The sequence below is a fragment of the Myodes glareolus genome, chromosome 7 (assembly GCF_982192425.1).
Source record: "Myodes glareolus chromosome 7, mMyoGla1.1, whole genome shotgun sequence".
NCBI lineage: Eukaryota > Metazoa > Chordata > Mammalia > Rodentia > Cricetidae > Myodes > Myodes glareolus.
In genome coordinates this window covers 83,469,306-83,495,369 of record NC_142032.1, presented here as the reverse complement: position 1 = coordinate 83,495,369, position 26,064 = coordinate 83,469,306, and the positions used below count along the sequence as shown (strand labels likewise).

The window sequence follows — 26,064 nt, the reverse complement described above, 5'->3', positions numbered from 1 at the left end:
GACCCAGAAGGCTGCAGGGGATGGGCAGATCATGTGGTGTCAGCCAGCTGCTCCTGGGGCACCTGGTATCAGGAGTGGCTTTAACTTGGAGATCACAGCCAAGTTTCCAGGTGCTGAGCCCTTTAAGGCCCACGTGGTTCCTTCTCTCTCTCCTCCTCCTCTTCACCCTTCTCCTTGTCCTCTCCTTCCTCATCCTTCTGCTCCTTCTCCCTTCTTCCCTTCCCCTCTTTCCTTCTCCTCTTCCTTTCCTTCCTCCTCTCCTTCCTCCTCCTTTCCCTCTTCCCCCTCTCCTCCTCCTCCTTTCCCTCTCTCTCTCCCCTTCTCTCTCCCCTTCTCCCTCCTTCCTCTCATCTTCCTCTCTGTCCTCTTACTTTTCTCTCCCTTCTAATCCTTTCTCCTCTCTCCCCCTCTTCTTCCTCCAACTTTTCCTCCCCTCCTCCTCCTCCTCCTTGCCCTCCTGATTCCTGGTCAGATAACACCACACCCAGTATGTGAGGCCCCCCTAGGCATGACTGACTCTGCCTTCCTCTGGTACTACATGGAGCCTGTGGGGAAATCAGGGGTGCTTAGTGTACATCTGAGTCATACAACATGATTTTGAGCCTCAGTTTCCCCAGCTATGACGTCAAAGGACAGGGTGCCTTCTCCAGCTCTCTAAGAAACCAGCAGTCACATGGAGGTTCTTGGGGCTCTGAAAGAGTCTGGGGCTCAGAGAGATCTATGAGGCTCCAGTCTTCCTGAAGTTTCACTTTGCCTTGGGATGACCTAGAACATTCTTCTGGTTTTTTTTTTTCACAGGTGGACAATCTCTAGGCTGCATGGCTTCATAGAGGATGAAGACCAACCCTGCCAGCTCCTCACTAGAAACCTGTCGAGTTGCAGGACAGGAAGAGAAAGGCTGCCCTGTCTGTCAGGCCTGTGGAGGGGCCTCAGGCCTGGGGTCTGCTTTGGGGTCAGGGTCAGGTTTTAGACCTGGTCCTGAGACTGTTCCAGGGTCTGGGCCAGGATCTAAAGCTGTTTCTGTGACTGGTGCTACTTCAGGGCCTACTCTGGGACCCACACTAGGAGCAGGATCATTACCTGGACTGGGAGCTAGGTCTGGACCCAGGCAAGGAGCTGAGACAGTACCTGGATCAGTACCTCAGCCAGGAACTGGGTCAGTACCTCAGTCAGGAGCTGGGTCAGTACCTCAGTCAGGAGTTGGGTCAGTACCTGAGCTAGTAAGTGTGTCGGTACCTAGACCAGGAGCTGTACCATTACCTGGGCTGAGGCTAGAGCCTGGGACCAGACGAGGTTCTGGGACTGGTTCTAACCCCAGTGAATCAGTGGCAACCCCAGAACCAGCGCTGCAGCAGAAGACTGGGGCCAAATCCACACAGGCCCCCAGACAGAAGGTTCTGGTGACCGGAGGAGGAGGCTACTTGGGGTTCAGCCTGGGCTCCAGCCTGGCCAAGAGAGGCACTTCTGTCGTCTTGCTTGACCTTCGCAGACCCCAGTGGCCGCTACCCCCAGGAACCGAGTTTGTCCAGGTACAGAGCTGGGAATCATGGAGGGGACTGCTGCTGAAGGTCAGTGTGGCGGTGACGGTGGTGGTGGCAGAGCTCAGATGGACAAATACGGTATGGACAGGAAGTGGAGTTTGAGATCTCGGGCTCTGGAGCCAGATTTAGCCCTCATTGTTTATTATTTTTAGAGAAACAAGTGTCCTAAAACTCACTCTATAGACCAGGCAGGCCTTGAACTCACAGTGTTCCTCCTGCCTCTGCCTCCCGAGTGCTGAGATTAGAGGCATGCGCTACCACCACCTGGCTTTATTTTTAGATTTTGTTATCAATGCTTGTGCGCATGTGTGTGTATTTGTGTGATGTGAGTTTGTAGGGGATAAGTGTGTGATGTGTTTGTGTTTGTTTGTGATGTGCATGCATGTGTTATATATGTGTGTGATTTGTTTGTTTATATGAATGGTGTATGCAATGTATGTGTGAGCATATGTGTGGTGTGTGCGATGTGTGTGTGTGTGTGTGTGTGTGCGCACGTGGTGTGTGTGAGAGTGCAGTAGTCATACATTTGCCAGAGGAAACCTTTCTGGAGTCGATTCCCTCCCTCCACCATGGTGAGGCAGGCCTCTCTTGTTTCCGCTTCCATTGCACACACTCCGGCCGGGCTAGCCTAGAACTTCCATTGCGCACACTCCGCCTGGCTGGCCTAGAGCTTCCATTGCGCACACTCCGCCTGGCTAGACTAGAGCTTCCATTGCGCACACTCCGGCCGGGCTAGCCTAGAGCTTCCAGGCACTTTTCTTGTCTCCAGCTCCCATCTCACCATAGGAGGGCTAGGATTGCAGATGCAAGCCACTTCATCCAGCTTCCTGTGAATCCCAGGAGTCAAACTCGGGTCTTCCCGTTTGCTGGAAAGCGTTCGCTCTCTCCTAGCCTCTTTGCCGTCCTCAACTCCAGCTCTTATACTTCAAGGCTGTAGTCACACCCCCGTGAGCCCCAGTCTTTACCCACAGAAGAGACAGCAATCACGTGTATTTTACAAGGAGCTCAAAAGGGAGTCGGTAAGATAGTGCATATGAAACCCAGGCCAGCCCTGGACCCAGAACAGAAGGAATAGGGGCCGATGCTCTGTGGGGTTGGTAAAGGCTGGTCCTCCAGGTGCTTGGCCTGGGTCACTGCCTTGTACCTGAACCTCTTCCTTCTGTTTCAGGCTGATGTCCGAGATGAAGAAGCCCTGTACCAAGCCTTCCAGGGGGTGGACTGTGTTTTTCACGTGGCCTCCTACGGCATGTCTGGGACTGAGAAGGTGAGACTCCCACACACGTACAGAGCTGGGCACAGTAGTGTTCAAGTCCTGCCCCAGCCACCACCCTCTGAGACCCAAGTATTTATTCCTGATTGTTCTTCACCTCTCCAAAGAAGCACTAGGAATCCATGGCCTCAAACACCAGTTCTGGTACCTCCCACCTGGGTGACCCAGGGCAGGTCACCTCTCAGAGTTGTTCCTTCCTCTGGAAAGGAAGAACATCACTGCAATTTAGGTTACAAACTCTTTAGGGAACACTGTAGCGGTGTCTACAAAAATGCCTTCCGCTTGACTCAAATTATACTTATTTATATTCTCATCACATCGCTTTTAATAATAAAGCACCAGCAATAATGCAGTGGTTCATTAGTTATGTATAGCAGGTATATCATGAAACTCTGCAGCCTTTCAAAAGACTGAAAAGACTCAGAAGTGTTGATAACCTGGCGGTCTCCAAAGCTCAAAATAGCGCTTGGGATCCCCTATTTACCTTTAAAAAGTAGAGAAAAGAAAAGTTAAGATAACTCAACCAACTGTCTTTAATCCCAGCACTCAGGATGCAGAAGCAGGAATATCTCTGTGAGTTTGAGGCCAGCCTGGTCTCAATAACAAATTCTAAGTAACAAATAACAAATTCTAGGACAGTCAGGGCTACATATAGAGACTCTCATCTCAGAAAAAAAAAGAAGGAAAGAAAGAAAGAAAGAAAGAAAGAAAGAAAGAAAGAAAGAAAGAGAAAAAGAAAAGAAAAGTACCCATTCTGCCAAGCTTGGTGACCTCAGTTTGACCCCCAGGACCCATATGGTGGAAAGAAAGAATTGACTCCCACAAGCTCTAACTTCCACCTGTGTACCATGGTCCACACACACGCATGTGCAAAACAAATGAAAACGTGCTAAAAATTTTAAAGTTAGGCCAAATGTTTATTAAATGCACATGGGCATATGATGATGTTAAATACAGGTTCTCTGTACAAACATCCAGAGCCATTAACAGCAGCTCCCTCTGGAGAGGGCAAAGGAAGCTTTGGAATCAGGAATGTGAAGAAACTTTCCTCTTCATTAGATAGATTTTTTTTTTAAGTTTTATGTGTATGAGCGTTTTGCCTGCATGTATGTGTGTGCATCACATGTGTGCCTGGTGCTTGAGGGAGTAAAAAGAGGACATCACATCCCTTGGATCTGTGAGCTGCCGTGTGGGTGCTTGGACCAGAATCCAGAACTCTGGGAGAGTAGCCAGTTCTCTTGACCACTGGGCCATCTCTGCAGCTCCTGGGCATACTTTTTACTTTGAATCATTTCTAACCTTGTAGCTGTTTCCCCATTAAACGAAAAACACCCTGATAAGAATAAACATAGTTTCGGCTGGGCAGATGGCTCAGTAGGTCGAATGCTTGCTCAGCAAGCACCCTGTCTTGGATCCCCAGTACCAACAAACCAGACATGGTGACCCAGACCTATAATCCCTGCACTTGGGAGCTGGAAGCAAGAGGATCAGAAAGTTCAAGGTTATCCTTGTCTATATAGCTTGTTTAAGGCCAGCCTGGGTGATGTGAGATACACTGTCTCAAAGAAAAATAAATAAATGCAGTTTGAAAATACAGCCCTTCACATTTCCCAGTGATGTTGAGTGAGGTCTGGATCTTACTCTTTGCTGGGTGAGTGGCATGCAAGAATCTACAATTGCAGACCAGTTCTTTGTTTACGTTCCACTGCTTTTTCAGGGGCATGGCCCTGTCACCACATCTGTCTCAGCTAAGGACAGATTTGGGGAGGCAGAAAATGAGCCAACGTGTTTGAAATCACTTATCTGTGCCAAACTCTATACCAGCCCCGGCAGCCTACACCCTTGCCACCTTCAGCAAGAATCCTGCTGATCCTGAGGCCACAGGACAGAAGGCAACACGTGACTTCCCATTTCCCTCTTGTCTCTTAGCTACAGAAACAGCAGATTGAGTCTATAAATGTCGGAGGCACCAGACTAGTGATTAATGGTAGGCCCCTCAGAGTGGAGTGTGACCTGCAGTGTGATTCCTCCTCTTCTTTCTCCTGCCACTGGCCTGGGAGTGGGAGCTGGAGGTGGGAGCAACAGAGGCAGGACCCCTCTGCCCTACCTAGACTGTACCAACCGAGGCCAGTGGGAGGCAGAGCCTCTTCTCAGGGCCCTGTAGGGGCATCAGCTGTCTCAGCATGTCTGGGGACTCGGGACTAGGGGCTGAGGAAGGTCACTGAACCATCAGATAGAAGATTCCTGTTGGGCCCTCTGGGTGTACCAGCTTCTCCAGTTCTAGACCATCTTTTCTCTCTGTTCCAACAACTGAGCCTTCTCTTCTTACCTGCCCCTGACGGTGTGGCTAGGGGGCCAAAGCCTTGGCCCCCACATCCCAAGTTGAGGATGGAGGCTTTTCCCCTTCCAGGCAGCTCTGGATTCTGGGAGATCCCTAACGGTGTGGGGAGGGGCCTTAAAGCTGAGTAGAAATGGGTGGATTTGCCCACAGAGGCCTTTTCCGAGCCCATCCTTAACCAGCCCCTTGCCACAGTCTGACTATGGTGTATGTGTGTCTCCTGCAGTCTGTGTCCGTCGGCGGGTTCCAAGGCTCGTGTACACCAGCACAGTCAACGTGACATTTGGTGGGAAGCCCATAGAGCAGGGCAATGAGGACTCTGTCCCATACTTCCCCCTGGACAAGGTACCAATTTCTGGGAGAGACGGGGCAGGGTGGCAGGCTTGGGAGTGACTGCCCAAAAGGAAGGTATGGATAGAGCCAGATCCGTCTTATAACTCAGGGTGTATCCCAGTAGGATGGACTCCTAAACTGAGTGGTGCAAACTGTCTCCTATTCCCGCTTGCCTTGCCCTTGGAGGCTTTGAAATTAGATAGGCCTGACCTTGAGCCCCACCCAGCCTGGCACCTTTCACCTCTGTGACGGTGTGAGCTGTCATACACTCTGAACCTCTGTTTCTTCGTCTAAGCCTGGTAACACCATGGAGGGAGTTTGTAGAGAGCAGGAAATGAGATTGCATGCAAAGATGTCACAGGAACATTGAAGGATGACCTACGACCATTTCATCCAACCTATATGTGATATCAGTGTCGCGGGGCAGATGTCACAGACTGGCAGGTACCCTGCCCCGAGTCAGGACTATGCAGCCATGGGGTAGACCAAGCCCAGATGGACCAGCACTGCCAACAACATTATCGAGCTCATTTGGTGACTGTGTTCTTCTTGTCCCCTGTCAGCACATGGACCACTACTCTCGAACCAAAGCCATTGCTGACCAGTTGACTCTCATGGCCAATGGGACACCTCTCCTAGGTGAGTACCGTGGGACCTCCTTGTAACAAAAATGCCTGGCCACTGCCGCCTCTCTGCATTGTGTGTCTGAGTCATCTCCATACGGCCTGGGTCTTTGTTCTTCAGTGTATTCTGAGCACCAGCGTATGTCTCCCCGACCCAGGACACAGCCTGGATAGTCAGAATCCTGCTTGCAGTCTGGTGAGGAAAAGATTTGGACAGCCTGACACTTGCTCTCTTTGCTGTCTTATGGGAATGGATTTAGTTTTGGTAGTCTTCTTTAGCATTAGGAATATGTACGGAGCTATAGGTCTTCGGAAGGGACCATGCAAGTGAGAGATTTCTGTACTCAATCTTCAGTACCTTCACAGAAAACCCTACCTCAGCTGCCTCCCTGCATCCTCTCCTCTGGCTTACAGAGAACAATATTGAAATAGGAACTGTCCACATGTATGTGTATTCTTCATGCCAGGCCTTGTTTTGCATGCTAACTTCATATGCAAAGGTTCATTTGCTCCATATTATTCCTGAATGGAGTGTGGGTTTTAGGTGTCCCTGGTCTTCCACCCATTCAGACAATTTGCTTGCCAGACATCATGGTTACTGTCTTTCTAAAATGTAGACGCTAAAAGAAATCAGCCAACATGACTTCCCTTTATGGTCAAAATTATCTATCTAGGCCAGGTGTGGTGGCACCATGTCCTAGCATTGGGGAGGCAGAGGCAGGCAGATCTTAAGTACAAGGCCAGCTTTGTCTACATAGTGAGTTCCAGGCCAGCCAGGACCACATAGATAGACCCTGCCGAGAGAGAGAGAGAGAGAGAGAGAGAGAGAGAGAGAGAGAGATCTCAGCAGCCAGGACTACATCGAGAGACCTGTCTCCAAAAAGAAAGAAGGAAGGAAGGAAGGAAGGAAGGAAGGAAGGAAGGAAGGAAGGAAGGAAGGAAGGAAGAAAGGAAGGAAGGAAGGAAGGAAGGAAAAAGAAATGAAAAAAGAAAGGAAGAGAGGGAGAAATTTATCTGCCTGGGTCTGGTAGCAAAGTCCCTACATACTAGCTACTCAGGAGGTTGAGGTAGGAAGATTACAAATTTAAGGCTTGCCTTGGCTACAGAGTGAGTTCAAGGCCAGCCTGAGCTATATAGCAAGACCCTGCCTTGAAAGGAAAAAAAAAGCAAAAATAAATAAATAAATGAGTGAGTGATTTATAAAATAAATAAAAATAAAATAAAAAGATTTTTTATTTATAATAAAAGGATGTAGCTCAGAGGTACAGAGCCCCATGTTCAGCCCTTCTAGTAACACTGAAGAAGACAAGCAAACGTGGGAACCAATGGGATCTGGAGAACGAGAGAGACTTGAAACTGCAGTCTTCAGTTTACACATAAGGAAACAGAGGCGGGGAGCTGGCTTTGCTCAAAGTCACACAGCGCGGGCTGGAGAGATGGCTCAGTGGTTAAGAGCACTGCTTGTTCTTCCAAAAGTCCTGAGTTCAATTCCCTGGTGCCCTCTTCTGGCCTGCAGACATACACACAGACAGAATATTGTATAAAATATTTAAAAAAAAAAAAAGTCACACAGCGCTGAACAGTAGAGTTGGACGTCAAAGCCAGGGGAGTCTTAGCCCCGGAATCTAGGCCTTCCCCACCGTGCTACTCCAGAGGCAGCCAACCAGGTCCTTATCTGAGGACTCATGTCCCTACAGTACCCCTGCTCTTCACTGTCAGCCCTTGACCCCTGGCCCTGGTGGGCACAGCCGCTGTGTTCCCCCAGGGTTTGATCTGATGCAGGTGAATTCCCTTCTCTGCCAGGGCATAGCCCTCTTCACCTACCGCCAGGCCAGACACCCAATCCTCCGGCTGGGGATTATTTATATGCACACCCCCAGCTTTCAACGCTCCAAAGAGTCATGGATACCTTAGGCCTGCCCGTCTCTGACGTGGCTACCCAGTGTCCCACTCACCATCGACTGCAACTTGACCTCCCTCCGCCATGCCCCTAGGGACCTAGGGTTTAAACTTAGCTATAGGCTACAGAGAAGCTCAGCTGACACCTGCCTTCCAGGAGGCTGACCATGGTCACCAGGAATGATTACGGTAGCCTGAGATCCAGGCTAGTCTGAGACAGCCCTCACTTGAGCTGGGCGCCAGAGTCCTAATATGTAGATCACAGTGCCTTGTCAGGTGCTGCGTCCTCTTACGCCTGCTTGTGTTAGTGTCCTGCAACTCCGTAGTGGTTTAGAACAGTCTCTTACCATCTAAAAGCCAGAGCCTGGGATCCTGGTGTTAACTGGTATAAGCAGGTAGAACTCTCTCAGAAGGTTCTGAAGAAGGGGCCCTCTGTCTCCTCCAGCCTCAGGTGGCCCCAGGTGACCCTTGGCTCGTGACTGTAAAACTCCAGCCCTTGCTTCCACCTTCATGTGGCTCCTTTCTCCGGGGTTGGTCTCTCTCAGACACTTGTAATTGGATTAGACCCAGCTGAAAATCTCTGATGACGTCAGCTCACCAATATCCCTAATTACAAGCTTGAAAGCCCTTTTCCAAGCAGCCACATTGGCAGATTCTAGAATGTAGATGTGACTTTTGGGGACCACCCTATTATCTGTGACTCTGGACTCCATTGTAATGGGAGGGGTGTTTGGCAAAGATGGAAACCTCTGGGCCTGGCTTATTCATGGGGAAAGGGAACATACAGTGGAGGTGCCTGGAAGACAGGTTTGCAGAAAAACAGCCAACTGGTTTGGAAAACGCTGGCCCTGAATAGTTCAAGGGCCCTGGCTGGCAGGAGCTTGTGGTCAGTACCTTCAGTGTTTGTGGTCCTAATTCTGATAATGCTGAGAGTCACTTCCAGGTGAGAACATCTAAGGACACCACGTATAAACCACCTCTGCAGGGGAAGGGGGATCCCCAAAGAAATTGGGTTGCTAGCAGCACAGAGTATCTATACTGGAACTTCCTTGCCAGATAAGGAGCAGGAGGTGTGGTTGACCTTGAGCTCCCATCCCCGAGTGCTGTGGGCTCCCGAGCTCCATGTGCCACTCTACTGCAGCCCCCCCCCCCCCGACCACCCTTTCTTGTGTCCTAGGAGGAGGCACCCTGCGCACCTGTGTGCTCCGCCCCCCAGGGATCTATGGCCCTGAAGAACAGAGACACCTACCCCGGGTTGCGGTAAGTCCTCCCAGCCTTCCTAGGACCAGAGGCAGAAGGAGTCAGGTTGATGTGTTGTGCATGCTGATTGGACCATGGCCTCTGTCTAGGGGCAGTGTCTGGGCCAGAGACTCTCTATGCTGGAAGGCCACCCGGACACCTACCAGTTCATCGTCCTCAGACCTATGAGGGTCAAAGCTCTCAGTGTGCCATCCAGGCCTCTGTTCAAGTCAGGGAGAAAGAGAGCTATGACCCCAGAGAGACCCCAAGGTACCCCAAGGCAGCAGTTTATCCCAGGCTGCCAGTGAAGGTTCTTCACGCCAGAAAACTGTAGAAAAATCTGGGTACTGAGAAATCCAGCTGCTCTAGGTCCCAGTGTCCTCACAGCCTGGTCAGGGGGACAGACCACTGAGTAGAGAGAAAGACGCAAGAGAAAATGGGCCTGGCAGGGAAGACCCCGGGAGGACTTCCTGGAGGGAGGGATGCCTGGAGTGTCTGGAAGGAGGAAAAGGGATTTTCTGATGAGCCGTGATGACTAGAGAAAACCAATGCCAAGTGAATGAGCCACTTGAGATGGACCTAGATGTGAGCAAGGTCACGGCTAGCGCAGCAAGAGATCCAAGCTGGAACTATGGACAGTGCAAGGCCATGAGCACCGCCGGAGGTCATCTGGGGAGAGCCGCTTCAGATATCCCTTTGTCGCCTTCTTACCTGATACTGGTAAACTACAGTGGCTCTTCCCCCCCCCTTAAATACTTAATTGAACTACTACTGTGTGCTTAGTACTGTTCAGAGCAGCAAACAAAACAGACAGTCCCTGCTTTTGTGTGGCCTCTGTTCTCATGCCAGGAACGAAATTAAAACGGATTCATGTGCTGAATTATAAAAAGGGTTGGAAGGTGCCAGGCACAAAAGGAGAAAAGAAAAGGTGGGTGGGATAAGGGTTTTGGGCTCCCAGGGAAGTTGGGTAAATCCCTTGGAGAAGGCTGGGTTTTAAGCCTCTAGAGGGGGAAGGAGCCAAGCATGTCAAGCAGGCTTTTGGAGGAAGAGCCGCCAGACAGGGGGCAACTCTCCAAAAATCCCAAGATTGCCCAGGAGTGCCCAGACAGCCCTGGGGTCATGGCAGCACAAGCCGGAGAGGAGGTCAGTAGGAGGGGAAGCTGCGGAGTAGCTGGGCCAGGTCTAGAAGGGCTGTGGGGCAGGCAGTGCCAACATTTCTGTGTTCATCATCACAGCCCATGTGACTCTGTAGTCATCAGGGCCAGGTGGCTGGGTAGATGGACGGTTAAGAAGCTGCTGTGGTCTCTAAGGTGAGAGAGGGGCCGGTGGCACTGGGGGAGAAAAGCGGTCGAATTCTGAAGAGATGTGATAGTCGGGGCAACTGGGTTTGCAAGTGTTTTGAAGGAGAGGTGTGAGAGAAGTTAGGAAGATCAAAGGTGGCCCAAGGTCATCTGTGAGACAAGCGGAGATGTCCAGAGGACTTGGGATGTGGAGTTGGAGTCTAGCCCGTTGCTGATTGGAAGCTGGGAGTGTGTCAATAGAGGGTAAAGCACCCCAGTGAGCCTTCATTGTCCTCTCCCCTGCACCAGAGCCACATCAAGAAGAGACTTTTCATGTTCCGGTTTGGGGATCGCAGGACACGCATGAACTGGGTCCACGTGCAGAATCTGGTGCAGGCGCACATGCTGGCCGCTGAGGCTCTCACCATGGCTAAGGGCTATGTGGCTGTGAGTGTCCTCTGACATCCCTGCCCCCACCTCTACTCCCCCCCACCCCTGCATGCTGCAAGCAAGGAGAATCAGACCTCAGGAGTCCCAGGGTCACTGGGTTGGGTAGAAGCTTCCGTGAGCATAATTAGCTCTTCACAGTGACCCGGTGACAACACAGCTTCAAACGGAAGTGTGTCACACTCGTCACAATAGTTCTCCTCTTGCTGAAGAAACTGAAGTACAATGAGGTTAAATGAGTCCATCAGTCACACAGCTTGTCAGTGTGGTGACCCCGTTACCAAACTTGGGTCCACAATCTGTACCCCAAGAATCCAAGTTCAATCACTCCTTTAGGAGTCAATTAAATTGGGAGGAGGGGTGGAAGTGGAAATTTTTATAAATTAATAAAAAAAATCAAAAAAAAAAGAAGTCCAATTAAAAGAGTCAAATTAGGGGCTGGAGAGATGGCTCAGAGCTTAAGAGCATTGCCTGCTCTTCCAAAGGTCCAGAGTTCAATTCCCAGCAACCACATGGTGACATCTGTAATGAGGTCTGGTGCCCTCTTCTGGCCTGCAAGCATACACCAGACAGACTACTGTATACATAATAAGTAAATAAATAAATATAAAAAAAATAGAGTCAAATTAGGCCGGGCAATGGTGGAGTCTGCCTTTAATCCCAGCGCTCAGGCAGAGGCAGGTGGATCTCTGTGAGTTCGAGGCCAGCCCACTCTACAGAACAAGTTCCGGGACCAGGCCATGTAGAGAAACCCTGTCTCGAAAAACAAACAAACAAAAGTCAAATTAATAGTAAAAATAAAAAGAAGGACAAAAGAACCCAGTCTTTCTTGGAATCCTAAAGTGAGATTAAACTTTAATAGAGTTCTGGTCAAGGAAGGTATGGTCCTGTCCACCACCGATTCATTCCCAAGCCGTCTTGGCTCTCGTCCTGTAAACTGTGGAGATAAGTGCCCCTATGGCTGCAGCCCTTTGGTTTTTCCAGCGTGAGATTCCTGTAGAAATCCCCGTTTTTCCGGGGGTCCGTTGTTTCAGTAGTCTGCTGGTCAGATTGACAGACACCTGGCCCAGTGTCAGCATCTCTCTAGAGGATCGTCATTTCTGCCACACCAGTCACAGCCCTTACTAAGGTGTACCTAGGTGTCCCCAGAACTGCTCAAGAGAACAAGAGACCTGCAGCAACAGCTGGGAGTCAGGAGTCAGGCTGCGGGCAGACATCTGACTGCACCCTTCTCTCCTGTCTCCCTCAGAGCGGGCAGGCATACTACATCAACGACGGGGAGAGCGTCAACCTCTTTGAGTGGATGGCCCCACTGGTGAGTGTTCTGGTCCCCTAGCCCAGAGCGAGTCTCTAAAATCCCCTCTGTCCTTGCTTCCTTTCCTACCACCAAACCCCATCTCTGAAAACTGTGTCCTCTCTCAACAACCTACAGTCTCCTTAGGACCAGGCCTATGTGTAAGTGAGCACAGAACCCAGGTCTAATGGCAGAGGGGCTATCTTGTACCGCTGTGCCAATGGCAGTTCCGGTTTGTTCCCCTTAAAGAACACTGCCAGGGGCTGGAGAGACAGCTCAAGTGACTGTGAGCACCGGCTGCCCTTCCAGAGGACCTGGGTTCAAGTCCCGGCACCCACACGGCAGCTCACAACTGTCTGTAACTTCAGTTCCAGAGGATCTGATGCACTCTTCCGGGATACAGAAGCACCAGTCGTACATACAAGCAAAACACTCATATGTGTAAAAAAAAAAAATTAAGTTTCTAAATTAAAAGGCACGTTTATTGAGATGTAACTTACAAGCTATGCAGCTCACTCTATAGAAAGGATACAATTCAATATGGTTTTCCTTTTTACATCATATTCAGAGTTATACAACCGTCACTATAATGAACTTTAAAGCAGGTCTTTGTCTTCAAATAAGCAAAACAAACCTGTGCCTGTTAGTAACTTGACCTTGTGTACCCCACCCCACCTCTATCCCAGCCCACCCCACCCCAGACAACCAGGAATCTCCCTCTGCCGTCATCTGTCCCTCTTGACAATTTTATATGAATGAACTCATAGGATAAGTGGCCTTTTGTGTCTGGCTTCTTCCCCACTTAGTTCTCAAGGTTGATCTGTGTTGTGGCATGTATCAGGTCAAAACTTCGTTCCTCTTGTTCCCTTTAATGTATATGTGTATGTGCACACCAGTGTATACGAGTGCACATGTATGTGAGTACACAGGCTTGTGGAAGTCAGAGGACAACCCTGGATGCTGTCCCTCAAGCGCTGTTTACCTGTCTTTTGAGACAGGTCTCTCACTATCTAGAGCTCACCACGTAGACTAGGCTGACTGGCCAGCGAGCCCCGCTGCTGGGATTACATTATTGTGTGCTTGCATGGAGTCTCTGGCTAACTGGCTACTCCAGGTTTAACTTTCAATTGAAGAACTGCCGGATTGTTTTCCAGGGATGTGGGATTCCTGTCTCCCCAGCAGTGGGGGAGTGCTCCAGCCTGAGCCTTTGTTGGTGTGGCTTTGGTCTGAAGAGGTTTTACGCAGGTGGGCAGGTCCACTCATCCCCTGCCAGCCTGTTTCTTCCTGAGTTTCCTTCTGCCTTCCATCCACTCGCTGGGTTCTATCTATTTTTCTTTAATAATGCAGTCAATTCCAGAAGAAAAACGAATCAAATTCGGGGCTGGAGAGACGGCTCAACGGTTAAAAGCACTGATTGTTCTTCCAAAGGACCTGGGTTCAATTCCCAGCATCCACATATTAGCTCACAACTGTCTGTAACTCCAGTTTCAGGGGACCCGACACCCTCACACAGACATACAGGCAGGCAAACACCAATGCACATAAAAATAAATAAATTATTTTAAAATATCAGATTCTACTTAAGGACTTGGGACCATGTTCAGGTAGGGGTGGATATAGTAAAAATTAAATGATGTGAAATAGTCTAAGTTTAAAAAAAAAAAAAACCTGCCCTAGAGGCTGGCAAGAGATGGTTTTGCAAGTAAGCTTGACAGCCTGAGTTTGATCCCAGGACCCACATGGTGAAAGAAAAAAACTGATTGTAGCAAGCTGTCCTCTGACCTCCAAAACACACACACTCCCACGCATGTACGCACACGCACACGCGCACGCACACACACACACACATGCTCACACGCACGCATGCACACATGTGCATGCACACACATGCAGGAAAAAAAAGATTTGCCTTATGTTTTCAACTACTTGAGTGATCCCGACCAAAGAGTGGATCTCACTTCAAGACTGGTGTGCAAAATGCTTATCACCATCATGCCAGGCAGAGTATGAATACCTTTGATTCCAGCACCCAGGAGATAGAGGCAGGCAGATCTCTGTGATCTGAGGCCAGCCTGGTCTATAGGGAGAGAGACCCTGTCTCAAAAAATAAGACTGGTGTGGGCTTGGGGGGTCTGTCTGTGCTGGTGGGGTCCTCTGCCAGCCAGGATCTGGGATTTCCTCACTAGCCAGTCCCTGCACAACCCATTCTCACCTCAGACCATGTTCCCTTGCAGTTTGAGAAGCTGGGGTACAGTCAGCCCTGGATCCAGGTACCAACTTTCTGCGTTTATCTGGCAGGTAAGGGACAGCATGGTGTGTCGGGTACACACACAACATGTGTGTTTTACATTATCGGAAACCCAGGGCTGGGACTATGATGAGGCCAGGAGGCACACAGTGGGTGAGGGTAATGGAATTCAATAGGTTGTATAAGTGTACCCAGCCTGACCCAGCACTCAGGGGAGCAAGTGTTCTATCTGCTCCCTATTGGCCCGCCTGCAAGGCTGGTAGGATTGTAACTAATGGAGAGGAAGAGGCTGAGGTTCTGAGACCCGCTTGAAGTAGTGCGGAGAGCGGGGAGAAGCAACTTTGACAATGAGTCCTGTGCTGGAAGGCGTGATGCCTGGCCAGGCAGAGGGAGCCCTGAGGCTCCCCTTCTCCCAAGGTCACGCTGATGGCAGGGCTTCTTGGGGTGTATGGAGACTTGGACCTTGGATTCTCCCCTTTCCCCTGAAGGTCAGTATCTGCTCCCATTCCCTGGTCCCACCCCACCAAGACAGTGTGTCCTGCTGCTGCCCTCTGCTGGCCCCCTTCCAGCAAGAATGCAAGTAGGCATGAGGCTTGGGGTGAGCCAGCCAAGGGAACAGGTGGCCCCCAAATCACAGAGGGCTGCGCTCCTGCCACATCAGAGGCTGGCCCTGCTCTTTTAAATGCATTGGGAGTGTTTGCTATTGAAATCAAAGACTTGCAAACTCCTGACCCAGGTGAGTGACTCCTGCACAGCACTGTCAGCACTGATTGACAGGCCTTACCTGTGGCCCAGGGGATGGCAGTTTGGGAGGACTGTATACAAACATGCAGTTCTCTGTAAACTGGCTGCAGCTTGGTGTGTCTTCACACCGGCTGCACACTAGAACCACCCACACATGTCAAACTCGCCAATTCTCAGCCACACCTCAAAGAAATGATGTCAGAAGGAGTAACGGGGACGCAGCAGTGTCTCTTAGGGTGAGAAGCAACTCCGCCCTCCCCTCCCCAAGTCAGTATATCAAAGGAGGAGAACAGGGCAGTGGTGGTGCATGTCTTTAATCCCAGCACTCGGGAGGCAGAGACAGGTGGATCCCTGTGAGTTCGAGGCCAGCCTGGTCTACAAAAGCTAGTTCCAGGACAGGATCCAAAGCTACAGAGAAACCCGGTCTCAAAAAAAAAAAAAAAATTGGGGCTGGAGAGATGGCTCAGAGGTTAAGAGCATTGTCTGCTCTTCTAAAGGTCCTGAGTTCAATTCCCAGCAACCACATGGTGGCTCACAACCATCTGTAATGAGGTCTGGTGCCCTCTTCTGGCCTGCAGGCAGACACACAGACAGAATATTGTATACATAATAAATAAATAAATTTTTTAAAAAAATCCAAAATAGGAGAGAGATGCCAGGTGGTGGTGACACGCACCCTTTATCCCAGCACTCGGGAGGCAGAGGCAAGCGGATCTCTGTGAATTTAAGACCAGCCAGTCTACAGAGCTAGTTCCAGAACACCCGTGACTACAACAAAGAAATATTAGGAGAGAGAGGCAGGTGTGGTGGCACACCTGTGATTCCAGCATGTGGGACGCTGAGACAGGAGGATCATGAGTTCAAGGCCAGCTTGAGCTTCGTAGAGAGTGCTATGCCAGTCTGGTCTACATATAAGATCTGCCTCAAAAGAGAGGCTTGAAGACCAGCAAGATGGTTCAGTGGGTAAAGGCGCTACCACTAAGCCTGACACCCCCGCCCCAAGTCCAATCCTTGAGACCCACATGGTAGAAGGGAAGACTCAGCCCCAAGTGTCCTGCAACTTCCACACATGCACCAACCCATATAAACACACACACACACAAAGTACGTAAATGAAACATAATTTAAAAGAGGTTGCAAGAATAAAACCACCTTCGCGTCTTCTCAGATTCATTTGTACTCTTTGGTCCTTCAGTATTACTCGGTGTCAACTTATTGTGACAGGCCCTCAAGCAAGGGCTGCTGACCTAAAAGAATCCAGTGGCCTCTGTAAAGGGATCCCCTAGCAAAGCAAACAGTGCCCCCAGCAGCACTGGGGGTCCTGAGAGTCCCTCTCTCCTGACCTCTCCACAGCTGCAGTGATGGAGTACCTGCACCTGGCCCTGAGGCCCATCTGCATCATCCCCCCACTACTTACCCGCAGTGAGGTAAGTGTCCGGGAGCCCCAACCCTGAACCTTCCCCCTCCCCTCCACATAGCCACTGCTGCAGGACACCTCTGGACAGGATACTTCTCTGAGGTCTCAGAACCTTCCACGCAGGCCAGAGCTACAGCCTGTCCCTTTACAATGCTCCCTACCAAGTAAGATTTTGTGTTGTAGGCTGGAAGCTGGACCACTCCAAGCAAACTTCATAGCTGTTATTCCAGTCAGAGGTGGTTTATTTTCTATCCAGGTCTGAGGTTCCCAAAGGCAGGCTCCATAGCAGGCAATTTTTTGAGCCCCAACTCTGAATAGACACATGTGCACGTTCACAAAATCCCCAGCGGCTCTAGGTGTGTCATTCACGCTTACTTAACAGTAAGTATGTATTGTCTTCTACGTACAGAACATTAATACTGTTCCCAAAGTTATGATGCGTAGTTGATTGGGGTGGTGTGTGTGTTTGAGACAGGATCTCACTATGTAGTTCTGGCTGTCCTGGAACTCACTATGTAGAGCAAGCTGGCCTCGAACTCACAGAGCTCCCCTTGCCTCTGCCTCCTTAGTGCTGGGATGGAATGTATGCACCATCACACCCAGCCGATGCGTAGTTTTACATTTGCTTAGCACGTACCATTCGAAAAGAGGCTGGAGAGATGGCTCATCGGTTTGGAGCACTCATTGCTCTTCAGAGGACCCAAGTTTGATTTCCATCCTCCACATGCTGGCTCACAACCACCCATAGCTCCAGCCCAAGGGATCTGACACCCTCTTCTGGCATGCAAACAAGGCATTAACACATATAAAATAAACAAATATTAAAAGCTCTTTTCAAAGAGGATGTCTTAAGTAGACTGTAACCAGACAGTAGGTGGTATTTAGGGGCTCTCTCATCTGACTGTGCCTAGTGCTACATTAGGAAGGGCACAGAGATGAGGTTCTCCGCTTTGTTTTGAGAAACTGGGCACTAGAGAACCCAGTGGCCTATCCAAGATCACACCACATTGGAACTGACCCTGGGATTTCAAGTGCTCGTCAAGCTGAAAGGAAGTGGGAGGGTGGGGAATGTTCCGCAGAAGCCGCTGCCTACCATTGTTCCTTTGAGCACCCAGATTGATGGAGGATAATGACAGTCCTCTAGGAGCATTTGATAGTCCCTGCTGCTGAAAATTATTGCCCTGCCCACGAAAAGAGAAGAAAATTAGATCCATAGTGAAGTTGCCTACCCAGGATCACTCACTCACAAGGCACTGATGGGATGCGAACCCTGACCTAAAGCTCCACCACCAACTTGGAAAACATATTGGGAAAGAAAGGGCACAGCCGCTGCCAGGAGTGCTGCAGGCCACCCTTCCTCTTGTTGGCTCCAGGGCGTAGCATCGCCCTCTGCTGGTCAGTCTGGGAGACAGTCTGGGAGACACCAGTTAGCGCGCTAGGTTTTTTGTTGGTTTTTTTTTTAAAAAAAAAAAAAACAAACAAAAAACATAACAGTTCTCTAGCTTTTTTTTTTTTTTTTTTTTTGAGACAGGGTTTCTCTGTAGCTTTGGAGCCTGTCCTGGAACTAGCTCTTGTAGACCAGGCTGGCCTCGAACTCACAAAGATCCACCTGCTTCTGCCTCCGGAGTGCTGGGATTAAAGGCGTGCGCCGCCACCACCACCCGGCAGTTCTCTAGCTTTTAAGGAAGATGTTTCAGAAACCGGGCAACTCAACAAGGTGATGAGAGCGGAGGACTTTCCCAGCATGCAGGAGAGGCACCATAACCCTGAGGTCACTGTTAAGCCTGACCTCTGAGAACACTGTGCCAGAACCTGCTTGTGTAGCTCAACGGCTATGTCTCTCTGCAAGGGGCTGGTTCCAGGATATTTACTAACCTGCACTCCTCCCAGCCCTGAAGGTTCTATCTGGGGCAAGAAGTGGTCCCTCCGCTTCCCTCACTGGGGTCTCTGAGACAGTGCTTGACTCCAAGGGCCTGTCTGTGCCATGTGAGAACCACATAGCCATTGTCCAGCTGGAGAAGAATAAAAAGCCAGGTGGGAGGGCATCTCCAGACCCCAGTGAGACAAAGAATATGGCCTAGGAAGTGGCTCTTCTCTGTGGCCCTATGCAAGTCACTTAACCTCTGGTCTTCAATTTCCAATTTATGCAAAGAGGAAATAGTGCCATCGCAGAGGACAAAAGTATATAAAGGGCCTACACCAAGCATACAGTGGGAGTTCTATAATCGATAGCTGTCATTTATTATCCTAGAAGCAGGCCAACTGGAGGCAGGGGAAATGCAGCCTCAGATGTGGAGAGGAATCACTGTGCTGTGCGTAACTGAATTCCTCTATTAGGGACACTTAATTAAGCAGCTAGGAGGGCTGGAAGGCTGCTCTGGAGGCCCTGCCGGCTACAATTGGTATTGGGCCAGCAACAGGAAGCCAACATCCTTCCTTGGAGTGTTCTGGAGAGCCGCACTCTACTGCAGGCAGGAGGCCTTAGGCCTCTCCTGGTTCAAGAATGCATCTAAGACCTCCAGAGGTTCAGAACGGCGCTAGGCTGGAAAGAGAAGCAGAGACGGGTATTAAACTGGATGAGAATTTAGCAGGGCTGAAGGATGAGATGCAGAAAAGGCATCCAGGAGGCGGCGCCCTCCAGGAAAAAGATCTTAGAAAGGATGGTCGTCCCCACCCCGCCCCAGGAAGGCATCTCAGGCACAAGACGCAGCGACCAGTCTTTTTAAATCCCAGTGTTGACCAAGAAACAAGCTGCCCTCCCTTATACATTTGGTCCACAAGACACAGGGTGTTCTCCTCCCCCCGCCCCACCCCACTAGCCCGGCCTTCTCGGCTCCGCCTCTCCCACAGGTGCTCAGCGTGGCCGTGACGCACACCTTCCAGATTGCCAAGGCCCGCGCTCAGCTTGGCTACGCTCCGGACAAGTTCAGCTTCGCCGACGCAGTGGAGCGATATGTGCAGGCCACGACCCCGCAACGCCGTGGCTTCACCATGCTGACGCTCCTGAGGCTGCTGCTCCTGCTGCTGTTACTGCTCAGCCTGCTAGGCCTTGCCCTGCACTTCCTAGGGCTGCAGCCTTTGCAAGGTGCAGTGCAGCTCCTCTGACCCCGCCCCTAATCCCGGGCTCTCTGAGTTTATACCTGGCTTTGAACTCCTGATTCAGACACGCCCCTGATTCTTGACCCCGCCCCTTTATCTGGCCACGCCCTGCCCCCATCTTGTTTTCAGGCTTGTATTCGTCCTCCACTCACTTTCTTTACCCCGCCCCCTGAGTCTCAGCCACATTTCCTCGCCCTTGGCTTCCTTACTCAGCGTTTTACACTTCTCCGAGGCCGGGTGAGGCGGTTAATGAGGTCCCAGCCTCCCAGCTAGCTTCTCCTTCCCAGTCATTTCCAGACTCCTAACAAATCCAGCCCTCTCCTCCCTATTCCTCCCCGTTTTTTCTGCTCTGGTTTCGCCCTTCCTGCCTCCACCTGTCCGCTGAAGTTCCAGCATGCTTGCTTATTTAGGGACAGGTCCTCTTGCTCGGTCCCCTTCCAGCCCCGCCTGCGCCATTGGTCTAAGTGAATGAGTTCTGGCTGGTGGAATCTGGAATTGGACCAGTCTTCTGCTGCTTCTGGGAACAGTGGGGCCACCTCCCTGCTATGGCTTTTCTGAGTTTGCCCAATCTTGACATAGATCTGTGTGTTGATTAGCAGGGGAAGGATACCCAGCCCAACTTGGTATCTTTGGGTTCTCAGTTAACTCAGCACAGTAAAAAGTTTTTGTACCAGAAGGGGCAAGGAAAAAAAAAAAAACTTTGCAAAAGAAAATTGAATGTCTCATAAAAGTACTAATTTAATAGACAAAATAAATTGTCTAATTTAATAGACAAAAAAAATACTGATCGTATTTTATGATTTAGTTTGTGTGTACTTGTGTGTGGAATCAGAGGATGCCGTTCCTTATTTTTGCAGACAGCATCTCTCTCACTGGTTTGGAGCTTGGAGTGGCGAGGCTGGTCAGGAAACCCTAGGGATCCACCCTGTCTCTTCTTTCCACCACACCCCGCCTTTTATGTGGGTGCAGGAAGTCGAATTCAGGTCCCCATCCTTTGTGGCAAACACTTTACTCACTGAGCCATCTCCCCAGCCTCCATATTCTATTATTTAATATCTTTTGTGTTTTTCCTCCCTTTAAAAATTTATTAATTACATTTCTTTTCATTTATCTTGCATCCAGACAGCAGTTTCCCCGCCCTCCTCTCGTTCCTTTCCCCCTGGCCTTCCCTCTGCCCCTCCTCCCCCCATCACTCCTCTGTCTCTGTTCAAAACAGGGCTGGCCTCCAATGGGCTCCAACAAAGCCGGGCACTTCAAGTTGAGGCTAGCCCAAGCTCCTCCCCCTGCATCAAGGCTGGATGAGGCAAGCAGGCATGAGGAATAGGTTCCCAATCATTTGTGTTTCTTGATGGGTAGTGAGGCTCATCTTGATGAGTTTAAGGCCACCGTCCTGCTCTCCACAGAAACTGCACCTCCCTGCCACAGTGCTGTGGATCCCAGAAGAGCATGGGTAAACGATCCATGTCTGTCTGTCCCCTGGTGCACACGTGGCATTAGCTGGGCACATACTATGAACCATAGCAGGGAGCAAAGTAACCGTAGTGGACGGAGGAGGAGGGTACTAGTCCCTCACAGCGCGTGTCCCCGTCTGGTAAATAAGGAAGACAATGTAAGAGTTCTAAAATATGCGAGGCAACATTTTATGTGTGTGCATAATTGTATTTAATCACCAGTAGTCAGGCCATGGTGGCCCACGTCTTTAGTCCCAGCCCTCACGAGGCAGAACTCTGTGAGTTCGAGGCCAGCCTGGTCTACAGAGCTAGTCCCAGGACAGCTAGGACTGTTACACAGAGACCCCCTGTCTCAACCACTACCCCCCCCCCTCCCCGCCCAAAAAAAAATCACTGGTAATCATTTCTGTTTAGTGCCTGGTGTTGTGGGAGTAACTTCCGCTGCCTCAACCAATAGCCGCTAAAATACGAGCCCACAGTGCCGCGGGGAGCGACTTCCGCTCCGTCAGCCAATAGCTGCTAAAATACCAGCCCACTGGGGCGTGGTATATTTCTCTTTTAAAAAGAGAAACATATCCGGAATAGGCTCTCTTGGTTCCGGTGCTTGCTCCTGGCTCCTGCTCCCGGCTCCTGCGACTAGGCTCCCTTCCTGACGGTTTATGGTGTATATAAGTTTTACCCCCCAAAATAAATAACCCCTTAAAACATAACTGGTGTGGGATTGATTCGCCGATAGCCTGGCACCTGCAGGAACTTGCATTCGTCTGGCCTTGCTTCATTAGTAGAGCCAGCCCTACAGTAGGATTTGTCACTGTCGATTTAAAGGCGAGGCTGTGACTAGCTTCACATCAGGGGTAATGGTTCCTGCCTTGTAGTGGAGTTTCCCAAGCCCAGTGGGAAAGGTGACACAAGTTATGTCCATAGCAGTCGGACTGTTCCAGAGTTTGGGGTTGAACTCTGAGGTCTACCTCCCTACAAATCTCAGGCCATCTGAGGTGGCCGTCATACCTGCTCTTCCTGCTGCTATGGTAAAATACTCTGACAACAACTTAAGGAAGGATTTATTCTGGCTCACAGTTCGAGGGTCCTTCCATTGTGCCGGGACGGTCAGTGTCAGGAACTTGAAGCAGCCGGTCATACTGTGTCTGCAGTCAGGAAGAAGATCGTACCTGCCCAAGACCGCTACTAGAGTGGGTCTTCCCACCTCAACCCTATTGAGAGACTCCATCACATAATCCATCATGGCATGCTCAGAGGCTAACCTAACCTAATCCCGACAGCTGTGCCTGACGGTTGGTTTCCCAAGTGGTTCTAGACTCTGTCAAGCTGACAGCCAATGCTAACCTTTGCAACTGACAATTGGACTCCTTCCTTCTCTGTATTTATCTGCATCATCTAAATGCATAGCCTTTTCTCTAAACTCCTGCTTTCTACCTTCCCTTCCTGAGAAATATGCTCTTAGGGCAGGAGAAGCAGTCTTCCATGTTCACATTACTGTCTAGCCAAGAATTAGTTTACTTGTTTTCTGGACTTCTCCATATCCCCCCCCCCACCCACCCACCCAAGGCTCTGAACATAATAAGACCAAGGCCTGAGCATGGGGATGGGGAGCAACATGGATCTCTATCCCAAGAATTCTTCCTCCCTCTCTTTACCATGTGGAAAAGGGGTGTGGCACCCCGCCCAAGACACAAATTAAACCCCTGGAGGATTTAGATGCTGCCCCAATTAACCAGCCCTGTGAGGCTCTCACAGGAAGGGCTGGCTCATGTAAAGACCCTAAAGGAGGAGGCATGGGTGCAGAAGAATGACCACTGTAGACCAAGGTGGCACAGCCCATCAGAATGGTGCAGCCAGTGAGACATGTTTATAAGCTTCCCATTATAAGCCATTCCCAACTATGGACCAATGCCAGCCGTGCAAGAGGGCCTCGAGGCTCAGCTTTATGTCTCCCCGAGGTGATGAGATGGCTCAGTGGGCAAAGGTGCTTGCCTGGTGTCCTGAGTTCAATTCCTGGGGCCCACATTGGAGAAGGAGAGAACAGACTCCTACAAATTGTTTTCTGAACTCCACACATACACACATTGCAGGTGAGGTGTATCTCTTCTAGGGAGAATGGTGTGGTTCAGCAGTGGAGTGTTTTCCTAAGATGTGTAAGGCCCTGGGTTCTACCTTCAGCACTGCCAATAGAAAGAGAGAGCTGAACCTGTATCTATTTTCCACTATCATTCCTCAGGCTTGCCCCTCTTCAGAATAAAAATGTGTAATGAGTTGTCTACTCTCCTTTTCAGCCCATTCTCCTCCTCTTCCTCTTCCTCCTCCTCTTCCTCCTCCTTTTCCTCCTCTTCTTTTTCCTTTTTCTCTTCCTTCTTCCTCTTTCTTTTTCTCTTCCTTCTTCTTCCTCTTTTTCTCCTCCTCCTCCTTCTTCAAGACAGGGTTTCCCTGTATAGCTCTAATTGTCCTGGAACTCATTCTGTGGACCAGGCTGCCCTCAAACTCAGAAATCCACCTGCCTCTGCCACCGCAAAGTACTGGGACAAAAGGCATGTGCCACCATGACCAGCTCCAATGTGACTTTACTTAAAGTCATCAATGACCTTGTTCGTGAGTCATATGCCCAATGGATATTTTGTTTTATTTTATTCTGTGTATGTATGCATGTGTGCGTATGTGCAGGTCAGAAGAGCACTCAGGCGTTCCCGCCTGCCGCTTTGTGGGATCCTAAACTCAGACTCAGGTTATCAGGCCTAGACACAAATGCCTCTACCAGCTGAGCTGTCCTGCTGACGCCGGGTGGATGTTTTCAGTCTTGATCTTGCCAAGTCTCCTAGCAGTATGCATGGCTCCCTGCCCTCGTTCTCAAATCCCCTTTGATCTCTGTGACACCATGCTGTGTTTCTTGTCTGGTTCCCTCCCTGGTGCGTCCCCATTTTAAGACTACATCCCTCTCCTAGGTGAGTCCTTCCCTTCCCACCACCTCATTCGCCAGGGCCTCCACATCTGTGTCATCTGCTCCGAGTGTGCCCTTGACCTGCAGACTTCTGTGTCCACCTGCCCACCCGACCTCTTGTTCTGCAGCATCTTAGACTCTGAGTGAACGGTACTGACCTTCTCACCTTCCCCCACACCTGCCACTGGTGGCCCAAACCCAAGCCTGAGCATCACTTTTGACATGTTTCTCTTCTTCAAAACATTTTCAGCCCTGCGTTTTGTGATATCTACTTCCAAAGCATCTCTTTCTCACGCCTTTGATTCTAACCGCCATCACCATGCTACAAACCACTGAACGCGCCTGCTGGATTTTACGAATCCCAAACTAGAATGTGCCACTCACCAGCCTGAAACCCGTACATGGTTTCCCATTGCCCTCTGAGTTCAAAGCCTGAACAAGGCGTTCATGGCCCGGTGTGCTCACCTCTTCCGCCTCATCTCCTGCTCTCAATCCGCTCTTCAGCGACCCCTGATTGCCCCCACATCACTTCCAGCTCTTCAGGGTCTCGCTCACCTCTGGGGTCTCCATTTCTCTGGAAACCTTCCCCCCACCCCCCTCCCCGCGCACTTCAGTGTCCAATTTCAGGTTCAGCTAAATGCCACCTCTTTGTCCCCAGAGTCAGGTAAGAACACTGCAGTGCAGAACTGCACTGTTACTAGAGACGTGTGTAATTAAATAAACACACACGACTCGTGCTCTGAATCCAACGGGTTCAGCATACCTGTCTTGTTCATCCCAAAACCTCACTGTGAGCTGGCTTTCTGGCCCAGAGTAGGATCTTCATAAATAATTGTTGGATAATAAAGCTTTGAGGGACCACAATATCAAGCCTATAGACTACGTTGGAGAATGAATAAAGCTGAGACCTCAAGATGGCATTTCTACGTGCGACTCTACCCCAGCAACCCAGCCCTCCGTAGTCACCTGACATAGTCACCACCAATAGAGGTTGTCAGCCAGCCCCGGGAAGGGACTTTCTCTACCTCAGGTCATAACCGGAATCACCCACAACCGTCTTTACCTTTGGCGGAGACCCACAAAGTGTGAACTAAGACCCAGACCTCCTGTTGGCAATTTGCAAAGTGCCCCAGAACCACTGCCTGAAAGCGGAGAGGTATTTCGTTTTGTTTTGTGTTTTGTTTTTAGGGAAGAAAATTGGTCAAGAAAGAGGTTTGTGTACAAGGCTAGAGAGAGAGAGAGAGAGAGAGATGAACCTCTTCGTACCTTTTTTCTTTTCTTCATCTTATGTTTTTAAAAGCGAGCTTCATAGGAATCGAAACAGAGGACAGAACCAGGAACATACACGTTGAGAAAAATAAAACCAAAGGATGTGGCAGCGGTGGGATTCGAACCCACGCCATCGAAATGACTGGAGCCTAAATCCAGCGCCTTAGACCACTCGGCCACGCTACCTCCTGCCCTTAGTCACAACCATTCAGAGTATATCAGTGTGATGACGTGGTGTATTTCACTTGCAAGCCCCGCCCCTGGGTGTTTCTGAGCCTAATGTGAGCTCACTCTTTCTGCATGTAGTGACATCCGCCACTGGCTTGCCGATGCTCTGGTTTCCGGCACGGGCAGCAAGCAGGACCGTACCACTAAACAGGAAAGAACAGTTTCTACGTGTCAACCAGGAACACTTGATTGTAGCGTGGGAGAATATGAGTTTTGCATTTTCCATGGACGTGATGCTGCCTGAGGCCACCTGGGGGCAGTGCTGCGCTGCCGCGTGCCCGCTCAAGTGGGCGGGGCAGTCGCCTAGAAACCCGGTTTGAACCAAACTGATCCTGCGGCCTCCGGGCAGAGTCACGGCCGCGCGGCAGCGTTATCACGGATCTTTTGTTGCTGT

At 50.3% G+C, this 26,064-nt stretch overlaps 1 protein-coding gene and 1 non-coding gene across 3 annotated transcripts; one reads left to right on the top strand and one right to left on the bottom strand.

The window, feature by feature from the left end:
• Window positions 1-833: 833 nt before the first annotated feature.
• Sdr42e2 (short chain dehydrogenase/reductase family 42E, member 2) lies at window positions 834-20,409 on the top strand. Of its 2 annotated transcripts, XM_085692609.2 has the most exons (12): window positions 834-897; window positions 1,345-1,529; window positions 2,710-2,805; window positions 4,741-4,798; window positions 5,376-5,494; window positions 6,046-6,121; window positions 9,182-9,264; window positions 10,833-10,970; window positions 12,220-12,285; window positions 14,499-14,562; window positions 16,610-16,683; window positions 19,524-20,409. In XM_085692609.2, the coding sequence occupies exons 1-12, from the start codon at window positions 834-836 to the stop codon at window positions 19,776-19,778; spliced, it is 1,278 nt and encodes a 425-aa protein (XP_085548735.2). In that variant the 3' UTR covers window positions 19,779-20,409. The 2 variants fall into 2 exon arrangements, with proteins under 2 accessions (XP_085548735.2, XP_048316490.3); XM_048460533.3 differs by having other exon boundaries at window positions 834-1,529.
• A 5,137-nt stretch (window positions 20,410-25,546) lies between these two features.
• On the bottom strand, window positions 25,547-25,628 carry Trnal-uag (transfer RNA leucine (anticodon UAG)). Its single transcript has one exon. It is a non-coding gene; the product is annotated as a tRNA-Leu (tRNA).
• Between the last annotated feature and the right edge of the window lie 436 nt (window positions 25,629-26,064).